This window comes from Pleurodeles waltl, chromosome 10, assembly GCF_031143425.1.
Source record: "Pleurodeles waltl isolate 20211129_DDA chromosome 10, aPleWal1.hap1.20221129, whole genome shotgun sequence".
Classification (NCBI taxonomy): Eukaryota; Metazoa; Chordata; class Amphibia; order Caudata; family Salamandridae; genus Pleurodeles; species Pleurodeles waltl.
This window is the reverse complement of record NC_090449.1, coordinates 177,924,420-177,945,330: the sequence shown is the minus strand read 5'-3', so window position 1 is coordinate 177,945,330 and position 20,911 is coordinate 177,924,420. Positions and strand designations below refer to the sequence as shown.

Here is a 20,911-nt window from a genome sequence, read left to right as displayed (position 1 = left end):
ACAACAGCAACCAGGGTATTTACCAAATGTCTTTCAGTGGTTGCAGCATTCCTCAGAAGACAACACACGTCTTTCCGTATCTGGGCCACTGGCTCATAAAAGCCAGTACAATTCATACCTGTCAACAGCACACACAGTATACAATGGACACTCTACACAACCTAGGATTTACAATAAATTATCAAAAATCTCAACTGCAACCAGCACAAATACAACAGTATCTGGGAGAAATTCTCAACACTCAATCAGCACTAGCATACCCAAATCCAGTGAGAATTCAAGCTTTTCACAATCTCATATTTCAGCTGCAATACAACCACATTTACAAAGTAAAATTGATCATGAAACTATTGGGTATGATGGCATCATGTATAGTAATAGCACCCACTGCACGCCTAAACATGAGACCACTACAGTATTGTCTCTTGCAACAATAGTCTCAGGCACAGGGTCATATTCAGGATCTAGTGTTGCTGGACCGCTGAACTTACCACTCTCTGCAATGGTCAAATCACACCAACCTATCAAAGGCGGCCCTTTCAGGATCCTATGCCTCAGACCATAATCACAACAGATGCGTCAATGATAAGCTTGGGCGCTCATCTCAACCACCTTACTATACAGGGACAGTGGGACTCAATACAACAGACTTATCACATAAATCACTTGGAATTACTAGCAGTGTTCCTCAACCTCAAAGCTTTTCAAACACAAATAACACACAAGACAGTGTTACTTAGAACAGACAATATGACAACAATGTATTATCTGCAAAAACGGGGGTGGGGGGGGGACACATTAATCTCAATTGTCCCTTCTAGCGCGGACAATTTGGAAATGGGCAATTCACAACAAGTTCAATTAGTGTCAGAGTATATCCCAGTCAACTTGCGGACCTCTTAAGCAGGATGCAGCAACAAGTACACGAATGGGAGATTCACGCACATGTGATTCAAAAGTACTTCCAAATGTGAGGAACCCCAGAAATTGACTTTTTTGCCACAAAAGAAAAATCAAAACTTTGCAACCAGGTATCCACACCTTCAATCCAAGGGAAATGCTCTATGGATCCATTGGTGAGGGATATGTCCTTACACTCGCTCACCATCATACTCATAGCTCCTACGTGGGCACGTCAACATTGGTACACAACACTGTTGGATCTGTCTGCAGAACCACATCAAAAGCTACCAAACAGACCAGATCTTTAACTCCAAGGAGGGGTCAAATCATACATCCTAGTCCCAGCATACTCAACCTGGAGATTTGGCTCCAGAAGTCATAGAATTTGGCTACTTACAACTTCCATCTGGGAGTATGGATATTCTAAAAGAAACCCACAACTAGACAGTGTTATGGTTATGCATCCTAAATGGATGCATTTTGTCTACTATTGTCATCCTAAAAACATTAACCCACTTAAAACTTCAGTTCAGGATATTGTTTGCTATTTGCTACATTTACAAAAAGCAAACCTTCCATACTCTTCTGTTCGGATACATTTAACAGCAATAGCTGCTTAGCTCCAAAACAAACACGTACTTCCCTATTTAGGATTCCTCTAATAAAAAGTCTTTATGTAAGGTCTTAAGAGTTATTCCACCTAGAGCACCAATAGCTCCTGTATAGAATCTTAACATCGTAATCACATGACTTATGGGACCACCATTTGAAACCATGCATTCTTGCTATCTTCATTATTTTTATCATGGAAAGTAGCCTTTTTAGTAGCACTTAATTCTTTTAGAAGGGTTAGTGAAATCCAAGCATTCACTTTAGAAGAACCTTTCTTTCAAATTCACAAAAACAAAACAGTTCTTAGGACAGATCCAAAATTGGTTTCACCTTTTCATATGTCAGTCCGTGGAATTGCCAGTCTGCTTTCCAAAGCCAGATTCAGTTGCTGAAAGAGCTCTTCACACCCTTGATGTTAAGAGCTCTTGTGTGTTATATAGACAGAACAAAAGATTTTGGAAAATCCAAACAACTCTTTGTGGCTTTTCAACAGCCTCACAGAGGTAATCCTATTTCAAAAACTGGAATTGCATGATGGATAGTCAAATGTATACAAACTTGCAATCTTCAAGCCAAACAACAACTACCAGTAACTCAAAAGCTCATTCCACTAGGAAAAAAGGGGTTTCAGTGGCATTCTTAGGCAACATACCAATGGCAGACACATGTAAAGCAGCCACATGGTCTACACCAAACACATTTACTAAAAACTACTGTGTGGACGTATTATCTCGCCAACAAGCAAATGTTGGACAAGCAGTGCTTTAAACACTATTTCAAACTACTACAACTCCTACAGGTTAGCCACCGTTTATTTCTTAGGAGGGACTGTTTTTCAGTCTATGCACAGCATGTGTATCTACAGCTACACCTGCTATTGAACAGAAGTTGTTACTTATCCAGTAGACATCTGTTCATGGCATGTAGTGCCGTAGATTCACATGCGTCCTCCCCGGAAGCTTGTGCCCGTTCTAGTATTATATTGTAAATATGTATATACAAAGTATGGACATCTCATTTCTTTACTTTAAATGTAGATATACAATTGTACACTCTTTACTTCACCCTCCTGCAGGAAAACAATCTAAGAAAGGACTATGCCCATGCGCAGTATCACTGAGAGAAGTCACTCGATCTTGTGACTCGAAAAGCTTCTTCAATGAAAAACAACTTGTAACACTCCGAGCCCAACACTATATGGCGGACTTATACACAGCATGTGAATCTGCAGCACTACATGCCACGAACAGATGTTTATTGGGTAAGTGGCATTTTCTATACATACACATGCGCGCACACGCAACTGTATTTATTTGGAAAATATTGAAATGAAGACAAAATAGAAATCAATTGGGAAACATATAAATGATAATCTACTGATGATAAAATAAACTGAACTCAAGATTAGAGTATACCCGTTAGGGCTTCAATAGAATTATCCCAGACGAAAATAAGATGACACACTATCGTCATGTGCAAGAACCACTAAGGAGACAGCCACATAACATACAAAGCTGTACATGTTTTATTCAAATAGGGGGTCTGTTTTATGATGGTCAACTTAAATTCTAACTAAAACCAGAGATGCGTTTTAGTTCCTACTTTTAACTAACCTTAACCTCTTAATTGTTTCACTTCTTGAACTAAAATCTGCCTTTGTGTATGTTTTTAGTCACCAGAAAAGTTTTTTTTTATTTAGTTTTTTAGGTCAGGCCTTCCAGACCGCACGTCTGGTTCCAAGTGACATGTTGACATGTTGTGGGCTTACTGAGAACATACAGGAGCATCAAAGAACACCCATTGCTTACTATTAGTTTATTTCCTTGTCCATCTTTAGTCATCTCTTTCATTGGGTGGTTTCTGTGATTCCTCTGATCTCTTTTAGGGAACTTCTTTATTATTTTTAAGTACTCCATGAGGGTGCATGTGATTTCCAGTGGTCCCCCTCATATGCATTTATTCCCCAGCACTATATATAAAATGCTTATCTCAAACCACCAACACTTGCATTGTTCTCTGGCCCTTGTGGTTCTGCCCCTGTGCTCCACGTTGCCCTCTTTCACCATGTGCTTCTGCTCTCCACATTCCATGTTGCTCTCCTTTGCCCATATTCTCTCCCACTTGTTGCTTCTCCCCACCTGCCATGTTACTTCACCCTCACCCATTCCTGCAACCAGCTCATCCATTATTTATTTAAAAAAAAAAATTAAAACACTTCAAGTTCCTTTTTAAAACCGCACTTTTGTGCCATCCTTTTCAGATCAGTAAATAAAATGACAAAACAGTACCTTGTGTGGTCTGCATTGAATGCGTGCATGTGCCTACAAAATGACAACAGTCGCATCATTAGGTTTTCTTTTTTTGCCCTGTACAAAGCAGCAACGATGCTGTTCTACATGGCTAAAACATGAACAAAGCTAATAGGTATCATAGGCCAAAGACCATCTGGATGTGACAATGTGTGGTGAGTGCAGTGGACATGCAGAGCCCTAGGAAGCTTGAATATACATGAGCTTTGAACTAGGTTGTCTCCACATGCTTTTAAGCTACTCATCTTGACCTAATCCAGCGCCTAAAATTGAATTTAAGTGTGTTTGTGTGTGCATTGAACCGTTTTGTTGCTGGCATTTTTGAGGAGTGTGAAGACGAGTCCAGCTTCCCAAACTATAAAAGTCCTCATTTTGCCCAACACTTGGTGTCAGTTAATGAGTTTCACACTTTTTGATCAGTTTCTTAATTTTGTGTGAGAAGGGGATTATTCATGATGAATGGTTAGGTTGATGAAAACAAACCTTAAGGAGAATGTACAAAATTTTGATTTTTAAGCTAGATGTAAGTTGATCTGAATACAATTGGAACCTATTTCAGGCAGTGTTGTGAACAAGTGTCAATTTACCTATAATTCTACTACATAAATTTGATTAGCTTGGCTTATTTCTTGTGTATGGTTTATGGTATTTCTGTAGTGCAAACCTAGCCAAATAAGCTGCAGCAGAGCACTTCATTTGGTCAAAGACTAGCTTGTTAATGAGTAATATGAGAGGTTTTGGACATTTAATGCATTGTGCTTTAGTGCTCCTTAAAGAGGTGAGTCTTCAACACTTTCCTAAATTGGAGCAGTGTTTGGGTTCTGATGGTTACAGGGAAGTTGTTCCACTTCCTGGGTCCATAGATAGAAAAGGCCTGGTGTCTTATTTTTCCTTTCTTACTCTCCAGTCTGATGGTGTTGTGACTGTGCTGAGAACCACCAGAAATGGTGAGTTTGTCTGATTGCTTTTGTAAACTACGCTACTGGTTTTAAAGATGGATCAGACTAGCAAGGAGAACCAATGGAGTCCCATCCAGTTGGGAGTGATCATATTTCTTAAGGCTGTGGAAGAGATTTGCTCAAGTATGTAGGATGCCCCTAAGTGGCACCATTGTGGAGTCTAGGAGGTTGTGGTGCAGGGCAACACCACCATCCAGATGCAAGAGTATGGGGGCTTTATAGCAGTTGTGAAGTCACTTTCTGGAAGAAACTGGTTGAATTTGTTTAGAAGAGAGCTGGCATCAAGTCAGTCTTTGTTTGGCAGTATGTTGAGAGTTTGAATTCAAAGCTGTCCAGATGACGTCATTGAGCCAAGTTTGTACTGTATCTTCTTTTTTGTTGTTTGGAAATAGCAGTTCTGTTTGGTAGGGCTGAGCTTTAGGTAGGCGCTGGGCATACACTTCTGGATGATGTGCACCAATGTTTGAGGCATTGGATGTCTGACATAGAGGAGACTTTCAAGTAGTTGTGTATCATCTTCATATTGGTGAATCTTGATGTCCTTATCTGTGAATAGAGCACCAAACTGCTTCATGTAAAGGTTGAAGATGACAGGACGCAGTATGGAACAGTGGGTGACTCCACAGGTGAATGGAGACCTTTTGGGACTCTGAGGTGCCCATGTGAACTGGTCTTAGTTGGAAAGGTAGAAGGAGAACCAACGGACACTGCTGGTGAATCCCATTTGAAACACAAAGGTACATATTAGGGCAGGATGGTAGCTCTGAGTTCCAGCAGTATCTAGAGGAATGGGTTATCTTTATCTGTGTTCAAAGGGTCATTGACTGATGTATAAGGTATCGGACTGTGCTGCAGTGTGAGCTTAAGTATGACTGGTAGTCATGCAAGAGATGATTGGCATTGATTTGAAATTGATAGGGTGATAATTGAGTTAACACACTAGGTAGTTTATGGAGAAGTCTAGTAAGAATCTGAAGGTTTTGTCTTCTCATTTGTATTGATCCTGTTTTGTTGGTATTGTGCTTATCAGGGAAATTGGGATGGCAAAGGGGTTAGTATAGTCCAGATGTATGGGTGGTCTGCATTGAGTTATTGGTAATGTTGAGACTACCAGGTCGATGATGTGGCCTTTGCAGTGTGTTGGTTGCGTGACATGCTGTTCTACATTGAGTGTATCGATGAGGTTGAACAGGGGGTCCCTTGTTTTTTTTTACCTTGTGTCTAAGATATTGAAGTCACCCAGAGGGTGGTGTTGGTATTTTGGATGGATGAGGTGGTGAGGAGATCTGATGATTCATCAATGAAGTCCTAGTTCAGCCTTGGAGGCCTATAGTTGCAGAGAGCAAGAAATTGCATGGCAGCAGCTCAGTGGAGTTGAGTATTGTTTCCTTGCCAAAGGTGCCGTACCAAGAAGACACATTCCAGGGGGTCCGTAGGCATCTCTAGGCCTCTACCAGCAGGAAGGAACTTGGCCAGCTGGGGCCTCAACAGAAACCTGCAAGTGTTTTTATATTTGTTACTTAATTTGTGCAGCAGTTTTTAAAGCAATGCAAAGCTCCTTGTCGATTTAGCAGTTTTCGAGCAAAAATAAGTGTCAAGATAACTCTGATGAATAATGTACCTGCTGGAGAGAGATGGGAGTTTTGTGTAGTGGCAGTTTTGACTCCTCTAAGGTAGAGCAGATGGTTAATATGCCTGCTGTAATTGAAGTGCTTCATGCATATCAAAGAATAGTATTTATGTGCGTAGCACAGTGGATTACTGCTTTTGTCACAAATTGTTACTGTACAGTTCATAAATTAGGATCATAATCTAGCACAGTGCGCTGTGAACTGCAATCAAAAAGCTGCATGAGAACTTCATGTTACAAGTTAGAAAGTTGTTTTTTTCCCAGCCTTTTCCTATCCTGCTGCTGCTAAAAAAGGTTTGTTTGCCTAGAAATAAATTCATCTTATTAAAGTCAACACTTGCCACTTGTACGCTCTGAATCTGGAGTTTGTGCTTCTTCTGACCAAGCACTATTAGGAAATTCCTGCAAGTATGGATTTGAGAACCTTATCCCTTTTAGTCCCCTTTGCCTTATGTAACGATTTTCTATACAATGATTTACAGGTGTCTTATTCTTTGTCTTTGTTTTGTGTGATGTAAAGTGCTCCAACACTGTGCACTGGTATGAGAGGTGCTATAAAACAAATGAAATACATGTGCCAGGGGGTCTTTGGAGAGATGAGAGGCAGCTAAGGTTTTAATGCCTTTCTCCAACACATATTTAGGTTAAAAAGCTTTGTCAGATTTCATATACCAAAAAATAAACCCAGAAATTGCTTGGGAACTGTAGATTCTGACCTGAGTTTTCAATTTTCCGAAAGAAAACCAAACCTTGAAAAGTTAGTCGTCGAGATGCAGCACCAACCTTCCCACTAAAATATTTTGATAATTCCCCCCCCCCTCATATTTTCCCACTATAAAATACTAAAATTGTTGGTAATTCAAGGATTTGTTTGGTGTTTACTTGTTGGGGTCATCAGGAGTCAAAAGGTTGGGGAACCACTGGTCTTGGGCATGCCAAGTTGTGAGAAGGGAACCATGTTTCTGGGATAAAGAGGGCATCAAACTAGTGATATGTGATGAGGTCTGCGATGTCTGGTGCATGGAGTACTGCAGAGTGAGTATTAATGACCATTAGTAGGAATGTTTGTTTTATAGTTTGAGGTTGTGTGGTCGTTAGTGGTATATGTATGAAGTTGAGTATGTGTTATGCAAATGCTACATGAGTGTCTGGGTCGTCTGGTTGTTGGTGTCATGCACATAAGTTTCTCTTGGTGTGTAAGTTTCACTGGAAGAGGGCTTGACCATAACAGGCCCAAACAGGAAATGCTTGTCTCAGTATGTCCTTTGCTATGGAACGTCCTGGTGATGGGACGCTCTGAAGAATTGATTAAAGTAGGAAAGTCATAAAGTGATTTCACTTCCTGCCCAGATGGATGAAGGGAAATCCTGTGCCGGTGGATGATGGCATTATTTGGTGTACATTCATGTTAATGGCACATGATTAGAGTTGTTTATTTTCGAAGGCAGCAGCAAGCTATCTTGCTAAATGGATTATGGCTTGAAAATTTTGTAAATAGAACAGAATTAAACAACTAACGATAAACAATTGAAGGTAACATTGGCTGCTCTCTGCACATGGCAATTCATGAGGGCTTGTTTAAAAATAAATAAATCCACCATTCCTTAATGTAGAAAAGAGGCAACTTTTGAAAGGAATTTGCATAATGCAGAGAGTGAATAGTTCGGACGGGTGACTGTCTATTCTGATAATGGATTATATAAATTCTGTCCAGTCCCCGAATTGATTGAAGACAGATGACAGTAAATGGGAAGGGCTGAAGGTAGCCTTACTAGGGTACCCTAAAGCAATAAAGATGAATGTGCTTTCAAGGGTGCCCTGTATGTTTTTTTGTTTTTGTTTTTTTCAGGAAGATTTCTCAATTTGTGAAAGGCCTGAGTAGCATCTAAAGTGTTAAATTCTGAAAGATGAAAGGGGAAATGGTGTTTCCAGACGCTGGGAGTATTACAAGGCTTGAGCAGTGAGACATTGGTGACAGGCAAAAAAAAAGGGATACTTGTAAACCTTGGGCCCCCATGAGCCAGACAGAAGCCAAGATAATTTTTTCAAATGTGGTTAACAGAGGCTCAGGCAACACCTACAGTCTCCAAATTGCTAACATGCTGTCTTATAATTTTTAATTTACGACGGCAACTAAAGTGACTGATGTCCCTTCATCAGTCCACTTTAACCCAAGCTACATGTTGGTTAAAAACAAAAAATACCATTTGTAGCTCAGGTGCTGGGGGTGGCATTATATTAGTTTATAATTGATAAACTGAAATTGTCCAAATTATGTACAAATTTCATTGTGAGCAGGATGCCAAATGAGATAGAAATTTGCAACCAAGACATTAGGGTCTTTGTCCCTTGCTGAGGGCTGCTGCCCCAAGAAAAGATAGCCTTTGAGAAATGTGTTTCTAAGTGGTACAGGCACATGGGGGTTCATTTTGACCTCGCCGCTCGGGCTATTATGACCGTTGGCAGCTCTCCGTCCTTTTTCGGACGGAGAGCCGCCAACAGCCATACTGGCGGGAGGCGGGGAAGTGGAGGTTGCTCCACCTCCAACGCCACGCCAACAGAACACCGCCCAGCGAATCTCGTCCTGTGATTCGCCGTGGCGGTGTTCTGTTGGCGGTGTGGTGTTGGTGGAGCAGCCCACATGGCTCCCGTCCCCTCCCGTAGGATCGACGGAACAGGTAAGTCAATCGTCCGTTAGAGGAGGGAGGCTGGGGGGTGTTGTGTGGGTGCATGGGGGTGTGCGTCTGTGTATGTAGAGGGGGTGTGTGAGTGCGTGTATGCTTGCAGGGGTGTTGCGTGTTTTGGGAATGAGTGCGTGTATGTCTGTGGGTATGTCTGTATGGATGTGTGCGTGTATGTCTGTATGTGGGTGTGCATGTCTGACTGTGTGGATGTAGGCATGTATGTCAGTGTGCGTGTAAGTGTGTAGGTGGTGCCTGCGTGCGTGTCGTGTGGGTATGGGTGATCTGATGTTGGAGGTCGGGGTGGGGAGGGGGGCCCTGCCACCTTTGGGGGTGGCAGGGGTGGTGGGGGGTCTAGGGGAGGGAGTCGGGGTGGGTGTGGGGGAGACCCCTATCAGTGCCAGGGAAGGAATTCCCTGGCACTGATAGTGCTTACCGCCATGGATTTCATGGCGGTTCAAACCGCAGGAAATCCACGGCAGTAAGCAGGGTCAAAATACCGCCAGCGGTATAGTGACGGCCGCTGGGCTGGAGACCCAGGTCTCCAGCCCGGCGGGCAGAACGGAGAACTGGCGGATGACCATGGCGGTAACCGCCATGGTCCTAATACTACAAAAAAAGACCGCCAGCCTGTTGGCGGTCTTACCGCCGCTTCTCCGCCTTCCGCCAGGGTCATAATGACCCCCATGGTGCCTAATTCCTTCCCTGTGAATATTGCAATTACCATCAAGTGGGCAGGGGTGCTGCTTACGTGAACTACTGTGAAAATGAAGGGGTCAAATGCTTTTTCTGATCACTTGGTATTATCAGTGAGCCGGTTGAATGGGGCGCTCCGCCTTACACAAGATCAAGGTGGCAGTTTGATAGGGTGGTCTTGCCCAACCAAGAGTGGATACAGGAAATGCAGTTGTTTATAGCGGAGTTCTTTGAAATTAACAAAAACACAGCTTAACTTTTCTCTGTTTGGGAGGCTTCTAAGGTCACAGCATGAGGGCATATCATATCATAGCATATAAAGTCAACCAGTTCAAGGAACGTTGCATACAGTTTCAAGAGTAGATTGAATCTCCTGAACCTAAGATGAGGGCAGTTAAAAAAATCATCAGGCCAGGAATCCATGGTTAAAGATTTGGAACAGGCCAAAATAAATTTAAGGGTTTTTTCTATATTACAAGAAATTGTTCTACAACCTATCACAGCAAGTTCAGGAGGAAGCACAACAGCTAGGTAAACTCCTTGCTTAGTCAACTCGGGTCAAACAGGACAAATCGCTAGTGCAGCAGATTTCAGGACCCGACCTTGCATAGAATGGTCTCGGAGCAAGACCAGGCTTCCTCATTTTAGAAAGTTATATGAAACTACATATCCAGTGCCGCAGGTTCGTATACAACAGTATTTCTCTTCATTAACTTTGCCCCGGTTATCCAGAACTTTGGCTAAGACCATAAACCTGAAATAGCCAATGTGGAGCGGGCATTTTAGTTACTGGAAGAATACACTGACATTGCAGGTTATAAAGTGAACCCAAGCAAGACCAGTTGTTTCAACTGCATTATACTGCTATGTGCAGAAAAGTGCAAGATCTGTTGGACAGGTGGTCTCTTTTACCTTGGACGCTGATTGGGCGGGTGGCATTAGTTAAGAGGGGGGGGGGGGGGGGGGTGTGTGTGTGTGTGTGTGAGTGAGTGATTTTTTTATTTTTTTATTTTGGGCCCCTGTTCTTGTTCTGATGTTCCTATTAATCTCAATAACAGTTATTTTAAAGAACTTGATTCCCTGTTGAGGAACTTTTATATGGAATAGCAAGGCCCACCAGAGTTACATTTACTACATTGCAGCTTCAGAAGGATCAGGGAAGACTACCTCTTCAACATAGGCAGTTATGTTATCAAGCACCTCTATTGGACTTAGCAGGCAAATGAATGGGGGGTTGGAGGGGGGAGGGGGGTGATGGAGGTTTTTTTCATGAAGAAAATGGTGCTGGGATCCACAGTTAATATCCCTGCTTTTATCAAACTTGTGAAGCTACCAAAAAAGAACAGGTATAAGACTACAAGAATGGAACTATTAGGCTGTCGGCATATACAATATACCTTTGGTATCTGCAGGTGTCAGTTATTCACGGATTTTGGAATGTAATTTTTTTTTTTTTTTTTTTGGTCTTTCACTCACCAAGGCTGTGGTCTTGTTTTGGGTATCATAGGGCTGGAGGGAGTTGCGTGACTCGGGGGATACTGCAAGGTGGAGATTTCTTTTTTTGATTTTTTGCGATTTTTTTTTTTTTTTTTTTTTTTTTTTTTTTTTTTTTCTTCTCTGCTAACCCACTTTCTCTCCCTAAGTCCAGAACCACATCAGATCATGCGTTCATTGATTAAGATCAGATCAAGCTCATGGGTGCGGGCAACCGGTATAGGCTGCTTTTTAATACATCTAAGAAGGAAATTGTCACCAGGCATCTTACTAGGATACACTACACTATTAAATGTAGGTTGATGGAGAATGATTGACAGGTCATTTCGGTACTGCCGGGGGGAATAAATCTCAGAGTGTCAGTTTTTAAGCGGATGACTTTTTTTTACACGTTGGATGGCTTAGTATACTCAGACTGTTTTGCATAAGATGTGCCCTGCAGTTTAGAATAAATCTTTTCACTGCCATCAGGATGAATCTGGCAACTGGCTGCATGTATTGGGCCTCAGGTGGGAGTAGTATAACCTATGGCAGGCAACAAACGGTTCTTCTGGAATACCTTGTAAGTATAACCAAAGTTCAATACGGTGTTTTGGAATCTGAAAGAAAGTCCAAATACTGTTTATGATCATGGGATAAAGTGACTGGGTAGCAATAATAGCTGTTGGGTGGAACTTCATTCAAAATTTACTCTGAGGGGATTGAATTTGGAATGATTTACATGGCAACCATTTATGAAAGCAGGAGTGTAGCCATAGACCATGTAGTTTTTTAAACATCTGTGTGTGAAGATCTATGTGCTTGGCGGCAATAGTCGTTTTTCATTTTGTTGGCTAAGAAAAAAAACGCAAAGCCTCGTGCACAGCACAGTGAGACGGGAGCGGCAAAGAAGTCAAATTTGAACTGAATTCAGGATTAATAAATACAGTTTGTGTTGATTAGGCAGATAAATCGCTGACAGTATTTTATCAATACAACAGCGCTTTGAGACCCTATGGGTGATTAGCTACGCTCTACAAATCTCTGATTGATTGAATACATTTTTTTTGCTTATCAAATTTTATGATTTTACGTTCACTTGGTGAAATATGCGTAGGCTACCAATATTTGCTAACCAATTTAAGATATGTTGGCCTGATTGTAGGCCAATGTGAATTTTATTTTACTTTCAAACTATTTTGACAATGTATAGCAGATTGATTTAGTATTGAATTGTATTTCAGAATCTATACAGAGCTTGCTAGCCCTATGTAGCCATTGAAGTACTTACCTAAATGTGTTGTAAGCTATGCCATATAGGGTGCGTGGTTTCGCTTTGTTTTGTTATCTTATGTGGGCAGTGTTTCCGTGTTGAGAGTGAGGACCACTGAAGTGTGGTTTTGGGATGCAGTTTGTAGCATTGTGGTCGATGAGGTGAAAGAGACAGCTGTGCGGTTTTATGGTTTTTCATTGTTCTTTGAACAGCTCTGCCGGTCCCTTTGTGATATTTCTTATGATCTAGTCTGTTTAGCTGGTTAAAGTACTGGGTTGTCCAGTCTGAGATTTTGTATATTGTAGTTATTAGAGTACTGTGATTGTACATTAGAGTTTAAACCCGCAATGGTTGTGTTTTTTTTTTTTTACTGCACATATTTTGAAAAGGCAAACTGCCCTGGACTGCACAACATTTTGGCACAAGATCGTCCATTCTCCAGACCTACTAGACATGCTTGAGTTAAGATTCAGATTTGAGTTAAAATATCCCCACAATGTAGTTCAGGAGCCTAATTCCATAACATTTATTTCGAACTTGTTTTTCTTGCTGGCAGTGTGATATACTATACAGGTGCTTACAAGTGTGTGTCTCTCTCTTTCAGGGTATGCTACTCCACTCCCGCACCCACCATATCCAAACACATATACGATCATTCAGCAGCCCACTACTACCACCTCTGTTGTTGTGGTTGGCGGATGCCCTGCATGCAGGTACAGCAACCCTTTTTTCTGTTTACACTATTTTATTTTAAAGTGTTATATTAAGGTTGATGTTCAATTTTTAAATGTATAAATGGTTACATCACGTTTGTCTTAAAATAACAATTGTTTCAGCTTGCTTTTTATCATATATCAGATTTTAATGCATTGTTCCCGATTTGTTGCAATTACCAGAAATTGTTTTTGTGTGAATGTAGAGTCTGAATGTAGATTCCTCCACTAATAAGTCAGGGGTAACTTAATGCTTAAGCCATTTCTATACTGAGATAGATGCTAATGTAAAGTGAACTTGGTAACTGCGTATTTTGCAATATTGAATCTGTTACGTTATTCAGCTATTTAGTCTGGAAATATATATATATTTTTTTTATTTTTTTTGGGGGGTGGGAACAGTGGGGCAGAGGCCTTATAACCCCAGTACGAAACCCACAGCTCAGCAATATGTATTGGCGATTTCCATTTATTTTTCACGGGTGAGTTTAGATGTGAGACAGTGCACTCTGGATTAATAGTCTAAATCAGTGCTTTCCAAGCCACATCTCAATTTTTAGAACAAACATTTGAGACCCACCCCGCTTTATAAAACTAGTGTGTGTTTTTTTTTTTTTTTTTTTTTTTTTTTAGTGTAACTAAAGCATCGTGTGGTAGCGAACTGCCATTTACAGACCGCACGTTATCTATTTAAATGGCTACTAAATTTGAATAGACATACAGTTGTACTGATAAAACTATATTGCACAGAAACTATATGTGGAAATCAGGTTTCAATGAGCTTTTATCACTTGTGCTTCACCAAGTAAAGTGTCTCGATTTGTGATGCTCAGTCACACTTAAGAACTAAAAAATGTACTTAATTTATTTTTGCTTTCCTTACTGCCGATTGTGTTCAGTGCATTTACAGGCGTGTACATTTTGCTGTGCATTACAAAAAAAAAAAAAACCTACGGCCTTTCCTTTCACTCTCCTTGTACCCCAGCAAGATTCTCATAATTCACTTTAATTTCCTTTCTCTGACTACAAAGTGAGAGGAGTGTCTAAACACCAGTTACCATGTTAAACATAAGTTGCAATTTGTTAGAAGACATAGCATGAGGTTTGACTTCTGGTCTTTGAAGCAGAGCAAATGTGACACAGGTAACACAGAGCTTTAAGGCATCTTTATTTATTTGTTTAACTTTTGCGACCCAACACAAAAAATCTGCTCACAACCGACAAGTGGGTCGCAACAGTTTGTGGAACACTGGTCTACCTCAAATTCAGGACAGAAGTCTTCATCCACAGATGATTACTGTTTGAGAAAACTATTACCCCGAAGCTTGTATTCTCAGATGCCCTTCGCCAGCATTTTGGGGTTATCATTTATGGAGAACACTCCTTTTCAATTGTATCAAAATTGCCACCAAAGTATGCAGCTACTAAGTAACACTGGAACTTGCAACTGAAGCTGACCCTATGACCTTATAAGTTTGAAGGTTGTGCAACATGCTTTTTTCTTCCCTCCCTCCAAAAAGGATGATTCGGGTTGCATTGAATGTACCAGAAAGGCAACGGGGAAACCATTTCATGAATCTGATGTTCGGTTTACCACTCCAAATAATTTGGAAGTCCCCAAAACTGTGCAAAATAAAGAAAGTTGGTATACCTAGTGACAAAAGCACACTCTTTTCTGGACAAAAAAAATGGAGCTTAATCGGTGAAAATGTCAGTCGAGAAATTTCCTAAAAAGTAGATTACCTCAGAGTCAAAACAAAGACACCAACATTTTTTTTGAAGGAAAATTCTTATTCTACTTTGAATGATTATAGAGACGTTTGTGATGGAATATCCCATCTGCGAGGGTCGCAATCAGGCCCTAAGACTCCAACATCGTTGGAGGTTGGAAAGGCATTGGAATTGTGCCAAAAAACGATGTCCCCTTGTCTCCAATATGGGAGCTTTGCTAAAAAAAAAAAGCAAACATTGTTTAAGCATTAAGTCAGAGTGCCTTCTCAGACTTGTCATCAGAATGTTGGGTAAGAAACAAACCAAATATGGGCGAAAATACAGATAAATCTGTCACACCTGCATGTGCGTTACATTGTGGACATAACGAAGATGAAGCAAAAGGGTGAAATGGTAGTATCCAACCTCAGCACAACAAAAACGTACATGGTGAGCAAGATGAGGTCAGCAGATGGCATAATATTGAAACTGATCCTCAATATAAGGAGGTAGGACCATATCCATTTTGACAGCCCACAATAGATTATCTGGCAGTTTTATTGTGTTGTATTTTTGAGAGCTGCTGAAACGTAAGCAGTGTAGCTGTAGGAGTAACAGAGGCCATCTTATTACACTTGGAAATGCTGACTCACTTATAACAGAACAGTTTTTCTACATTACCCTCTGTCCTAAACCACCAAACTGAAGCCACTTCCAAAGCACTGGCACCTGGAACTGTGAAAAGGAGCCTTAAACACCAGATCCACTACATAGTAGAAATTTTTGGGACGCAGACTGATAGGGGATGCAGCGCTGAAGAGACCAAACTGCATCATCAGGGGTCTCTTGATAATTAGAACATTGGAATGCTGGGGGCTCCATTGAAAACAATGGAGTGCTGCGGGCTTTTACTGGCCGGTAAAAGCCCGCAGCGCCAACATTCCAATGTTCACTTTGTTCACAGCAACAGCTGTGAACAAAGCCTCACGGAGCCCGAGGGGATTTTAATCCGCTCGGGCTCCGTGAATTTTTTTTTTTAATAGAACATTCTGCCCTGTGTGGCAGAATGTTCTAATAGCCTTAGAACCCGCCATAGCGGGCTCTACCGGCTATTAAAGTCCATCTCCCTTGTTAAATGCCCTCGCCTTTGGCTCGGGCATTTAACGCGGGGAGCCGGCCTTTAATAGCCGGTAGAGCCTGCTACGGCGGGTTCTAAGGCTATAGTAAAAGATTGGAACGACAGTTGCAAGAGCATCTGCCATGCTTTTAATTCAGAGCAAAAGTAATACTCCAGACCTCAAAAATTGGTATCTAAAAACTGATTGTGTATGACTGTTCCAACTGGCTTAACATTGGGGGGGGCACACTGAAGAATTGCATGAAGAAATGGCATGTGTTAACCTGAAATAAGTGGATATTAAGCCACTCTAGATTTAGCTACTCCAGAGAGTTGGTGAAGAAACCACCTACATACAGTTAATTTTCATTAAACAAAAGCAGAACTGTGGTCCCAATACTTTTTTATAGTAAGAGATGCAAAAACTACTTCTCACAGGAAGCGTATAAAAGTACAACACATGAAAAGAAACGCACCATTCTTTACTTCTCAACCAATGATCAGACACTGTGGGGTTAGGAGGAGGATCTTAGTGGTTGTCACAAGCAAGGTTCAGAAAAAACTAAATGGCAAAAGGAAAACGTTTAAAGAACCAGTCCCAGCATTTAAAATAGCAAATGTTTCACACTTGGTGTGGATCTCAGTTGCCTCCAACAAACACAAATCTGTTCTAAAACTCAAAACTGTATTCTGCATCCAAAGGCTTTTTTCCGTTGTTCGACTCATCGCAAAGTAGTCCAGAATGCTTACAGACAGCACCACAGCAATGCTTTACATAAACAAGAAAGGAGAAATAAAGTCCTACACACGTGCAAGATTGGCACAAGACTTTTAACACCGACTCCATTTCGCCAATACCCGCCAGACGAACAGAGAGTGAAGACAGATCCACTGAGCAAATAGCTGGGACAGAATTTTATCTCGGAGGACCCATATCCAGAATTTTTGTGGAATGTCGGTCATGGAAATGGTATGGAACAATGTTTACTTCTTTTTACTAATAGTACTAAAACCCATGGTCATCAACCATTGCAAGATTTCCCAAATGACTGATAGCACTTCAGTGGACTTACCAACCATGGTGTTCACACCTTAACTGGTGTCGACACAACATGTAGCAGCAACCGTTCTCTCCAAACCTGCTAACAATCTAGGAGCCTGAATGTTGCAGGTGGGTTTTAAGGCCCATATTTATACTTTGTTAGTGCCGCAATTGCGCCACTTTTTGACGCAAAAGCGGCGCAAACTTATAAAATACAATTGTATTTTTGCAAATTTGCGCCGCTTTTGCGTCAAAAAGCGGCGCTAAAATAGCATAAATATGGGCCCAAGTCTTTACTCAATAAAAGGTGGCAATTTGGATGAGAGGAAACAGAACAGTGTGGCTTGCTCTGTGTGTGTGTGTGTGTGTGTGTGTGTATGTATGTGTATGTATGTATATATATATATATATATATATATATATATATATATATATATAATACACTCCCAAGCAATATTTGTCTAGTTTCCTCTTTAACGTTAAAATGTGACTGGATGTACTTTTAAAAATACTTGAGGCTAAAGGTTAAGCAGCTGGTCTGTTAACTAAGTGAGGTTAAAAAAGGGAAATTCCGTGCTGTCACAGGGTAGTGGAAGGGAACAGGGATGTAGCCACTTCTCTACACAAGGGCCTGCAGTGTTTAACCAGGAAACTTGCCACTGTCTTTGTTGGCTGTTCCCCCTGGGTGTGTGACATAATAATGAAATTCTGGTAGCTGTTTTATGACTGTGAAACACAGGATTTTCCATTTTTATTATTCCTTATTTACTTGCTAGTGCTTCAGGCTACTTCCATATTCTCTGTGCCAGGACTGCCTTAATCAAAAAACTACTAATTTATTGAATTAGGGTTAGAGAAAATATTTTTAGCAACACCTTACATCAGTTTTGCATTGATTTCTGGCAGAGGATCTACATTGAATGAGTTTAAGTAGCTGTATTCTTTAAAATGTTTTTTATCGTGTCACCTATTATTATGGTAAAACAACACACCAACTTAAAACAATAATCAGTCATTACAAACTACTGTAAAGTAGTACTGTGCAAGGTAAAATAATTTTTACATTAAAATTGCGAAGAAAATGAAATAAAATTACACAAAAGCCACCAAAATGTATCCAACCAGAACAACGCACAGTCATAAAATAGAGGCACGCCAAGGGGTCATTAAAATGTACTTAATTATACGCACTATTGACAACAGATGAATGATTCCGTTGCATGAAAGTCATTAGACAGTATATGATATTTGTCTTGCAAATTATTACTTATAGACTCGAGATCTTTACATAAGTTCATGGTGATGAAAAATAGTTTCTCTGTTCGCTCTTGGAAGTGGAGGAATGCGCCCGAAGACTTTGGGAATCCAGGCGCTTGAAATGCTGGCTGTGTACCTTCCTCTAAAGGTGTGTCAGGAAACATAAATATTTTTCTAAGCTACAAAGCTGTTCATCAAATTCTGGAAAATAAGGACCTTAAAAAAAAAAAAATAAAAAAAAAAACATTTGCTCTTCCTGATTAAATGAATGCTGTCCAAAATGCCCAGATTAAACAGCTGGTGTCTTTGAGAGTTGAATTTGGTCTGGGCCAGAAGTGGGTGCAGATTCAGTGCAAGTATCATGTGCAGGGTCAGTATGAATGTTACTTCCCTGGTATTTTATGGTGTCTTCCTTTGTAAGCAGGTCCAGGTGCCCATTCTGATTTGTGGCTGTTTACCTCAGATGGGCTCAGTTGCAGTAGTTGCTCTTTCTGTGGGTATAGGAGCTGCACTCGTACTTGTCTGACAGCCAGTGGGATGGATTTAAGCGTTTGTGTCGTGACTATATCTTCGTAAACAAAGAATGAGCTGAAGTAATAACCTTTTGTCCTCTAACATTCACATGTGTCCTAAGACCACATTGAAGTATTCTGGTCATGGATAGGGTTAGGGCTAGGATAGCTGGGGGTTGTTCATCAATTATAAAGGAATCTAGCGGAAATTGAAGAACCGAGTTTACCACAGTTTTGATCTGGAGGGATGAATGACCGACCAGAGTTTTGGGTTGCCCTCAGATTGAAGACCGTGTTAGTGGCCTTCTTTTGGGATGAGGATGCATTGCTTGGGGAGGAGGAGGAGGAGGAGAAGCTATATGAAAACGATCGAGGTCCACTGTTTTAAATCCATTTTGGTAATGGTAATTGAAACCACCTGTTTACGAAAGTGCGTGGGATTCCACGTTGCAGATTACAGGTTGCCTAGATGCTTCGAATTGCAGTCTGGCTGGCATCAACACATCTGCTAACTAACTTGGGTAGAATTAGAATGGTGGTGAAGGATGCATGTAGTCAGTGAGGAGCATGAGAGAAAGAGAACCAAGATGCAGAGTCCAACCTAAGGATGATTCTAGCCCATGAAAGCAGATACCATGGTCCACAGTATGGAAGCTGTGAATACGGCCAGAAGTATTGGTACACAGACCTGTGACTAGCATTTAGTAACTTTTCCGTGTGTTATATTGAGCAGTTTCTGTATCACACTGTATGGACGTTTGATTGAACACTCTCAAGCAATTGTTATTTTCCAGGTGAGCAGAACGTTAGTACATTATCAGGGTTTGTAAGACCTTTCCGAAGTCGAAGCCCAAAGATCGCACTGATGCTTACTAGCCTAGATGGCTGCAGTTCATTTTCTTTAGTTTAGGTGGTTCTGATGATGCGAAGTTCTTGAGGTACTGTGCCAGCAGTCAGTGATGCTTCAGTGAACATTGTTGATAAGCAGGTGATTTTGATGGTGTACATGTTAAGCATATCTGTGGTCATGGTAGCAGGTGTTACTTTGGTGACGATCTGTTTTGGTCCCACAAACATTGGGTTGCTCCTGCTTTGTAGTATAATCTATGGTATGACGTGTTTGCTTGCAGGACACTCGTCTTGTGGTAGGTGATTATATGTCTTAAATACAACAAGATGGTTGCAGAGCGTTTTAGGATCTAGTTGCCCAAGAGTTTCTGGATGAGCTAGTTAAGTCACTACTAAACTCAAAAGAATTATTTTGAAGAACATGTTCTGTTACACTGGAGTGCCCTATTGACAACTTTGCAAAGCCCTGATTCGATCATATTTATTTTGGCGATATTCTGGGCACAGTATGTTTTCTTGCTTCATTGTTTTTATTGTGTTGTGTTTTTGTAGAAAGAATTGAAATGTTGGAAGTCATTTTTATATATAAAGAATTTGTTTAGCAGTCGGTTGCTTTCCAGCAGTCTGCTCACGTGAGACACTTACAAACTTTATTTTACTATGACTTTATCATCTAGAGGAAATTGTGCTTTTATTTATAAGGAACACATCCACAAAGTCTTGATGCAGTCCCTTTCATGATACTACACTGAGTGAGTGACTCTTGAGACCAACAGTTCTTCTGGGTTTATTTTTGTGTGACTTCCGGTCCACTTAACTAATCAGAGCAATGAGTGGATATTCAAAACTTGCACTGTTTCCGGTTGGTGCACATTTGGACCAGGAGCTCCGTGTCAGGTGTTGTGTTTTAGCAATGTGGCTATATTTTGTAGGGAACCATTAACTGTACGTTTTCAGAAACTAATTTCGATAGCAACTCTGACTGGCGTGTTGATGTTCACCTTTAAAACACAGTGTTACTGCCAGCTTTTTTAGGTTTGTTCTTGTTGGTGGTCACTTGGCACCAGGACTCCACCTCTGGACTCCACTAAAAAACACAGATTTAGATAAATAGAATTTGCTTGTTTACAGTGGAAATCTTTTGTAAAGTTGTTAGAGCTTCCTAGACCACAGAG

At 40.8% G+C, this 20,911-nt stretch overlaps 1 protein-coding gene across 1 annotated transcript in view; it reads left to right on the top strand.

The window, feature by feature from the left end:
• BRI3 (brain protein I3) overlaps positions 1-20,911 on the top strand; it is a 100,133-nt gene that overhangs the window by 52,391 nt on the left and 26,831 nt on the right. Inside the window, exon 3 of the mRNA XM_069210136.1 lies at positions 13,141-13,249. Coding sequence (XP_069066237.1) covers positions 13,141-13,249 — 109 coding nt within the window. The remainder of the gene's footprint in view (positions 1-13,140; positions 13,250-20,911) is intronic.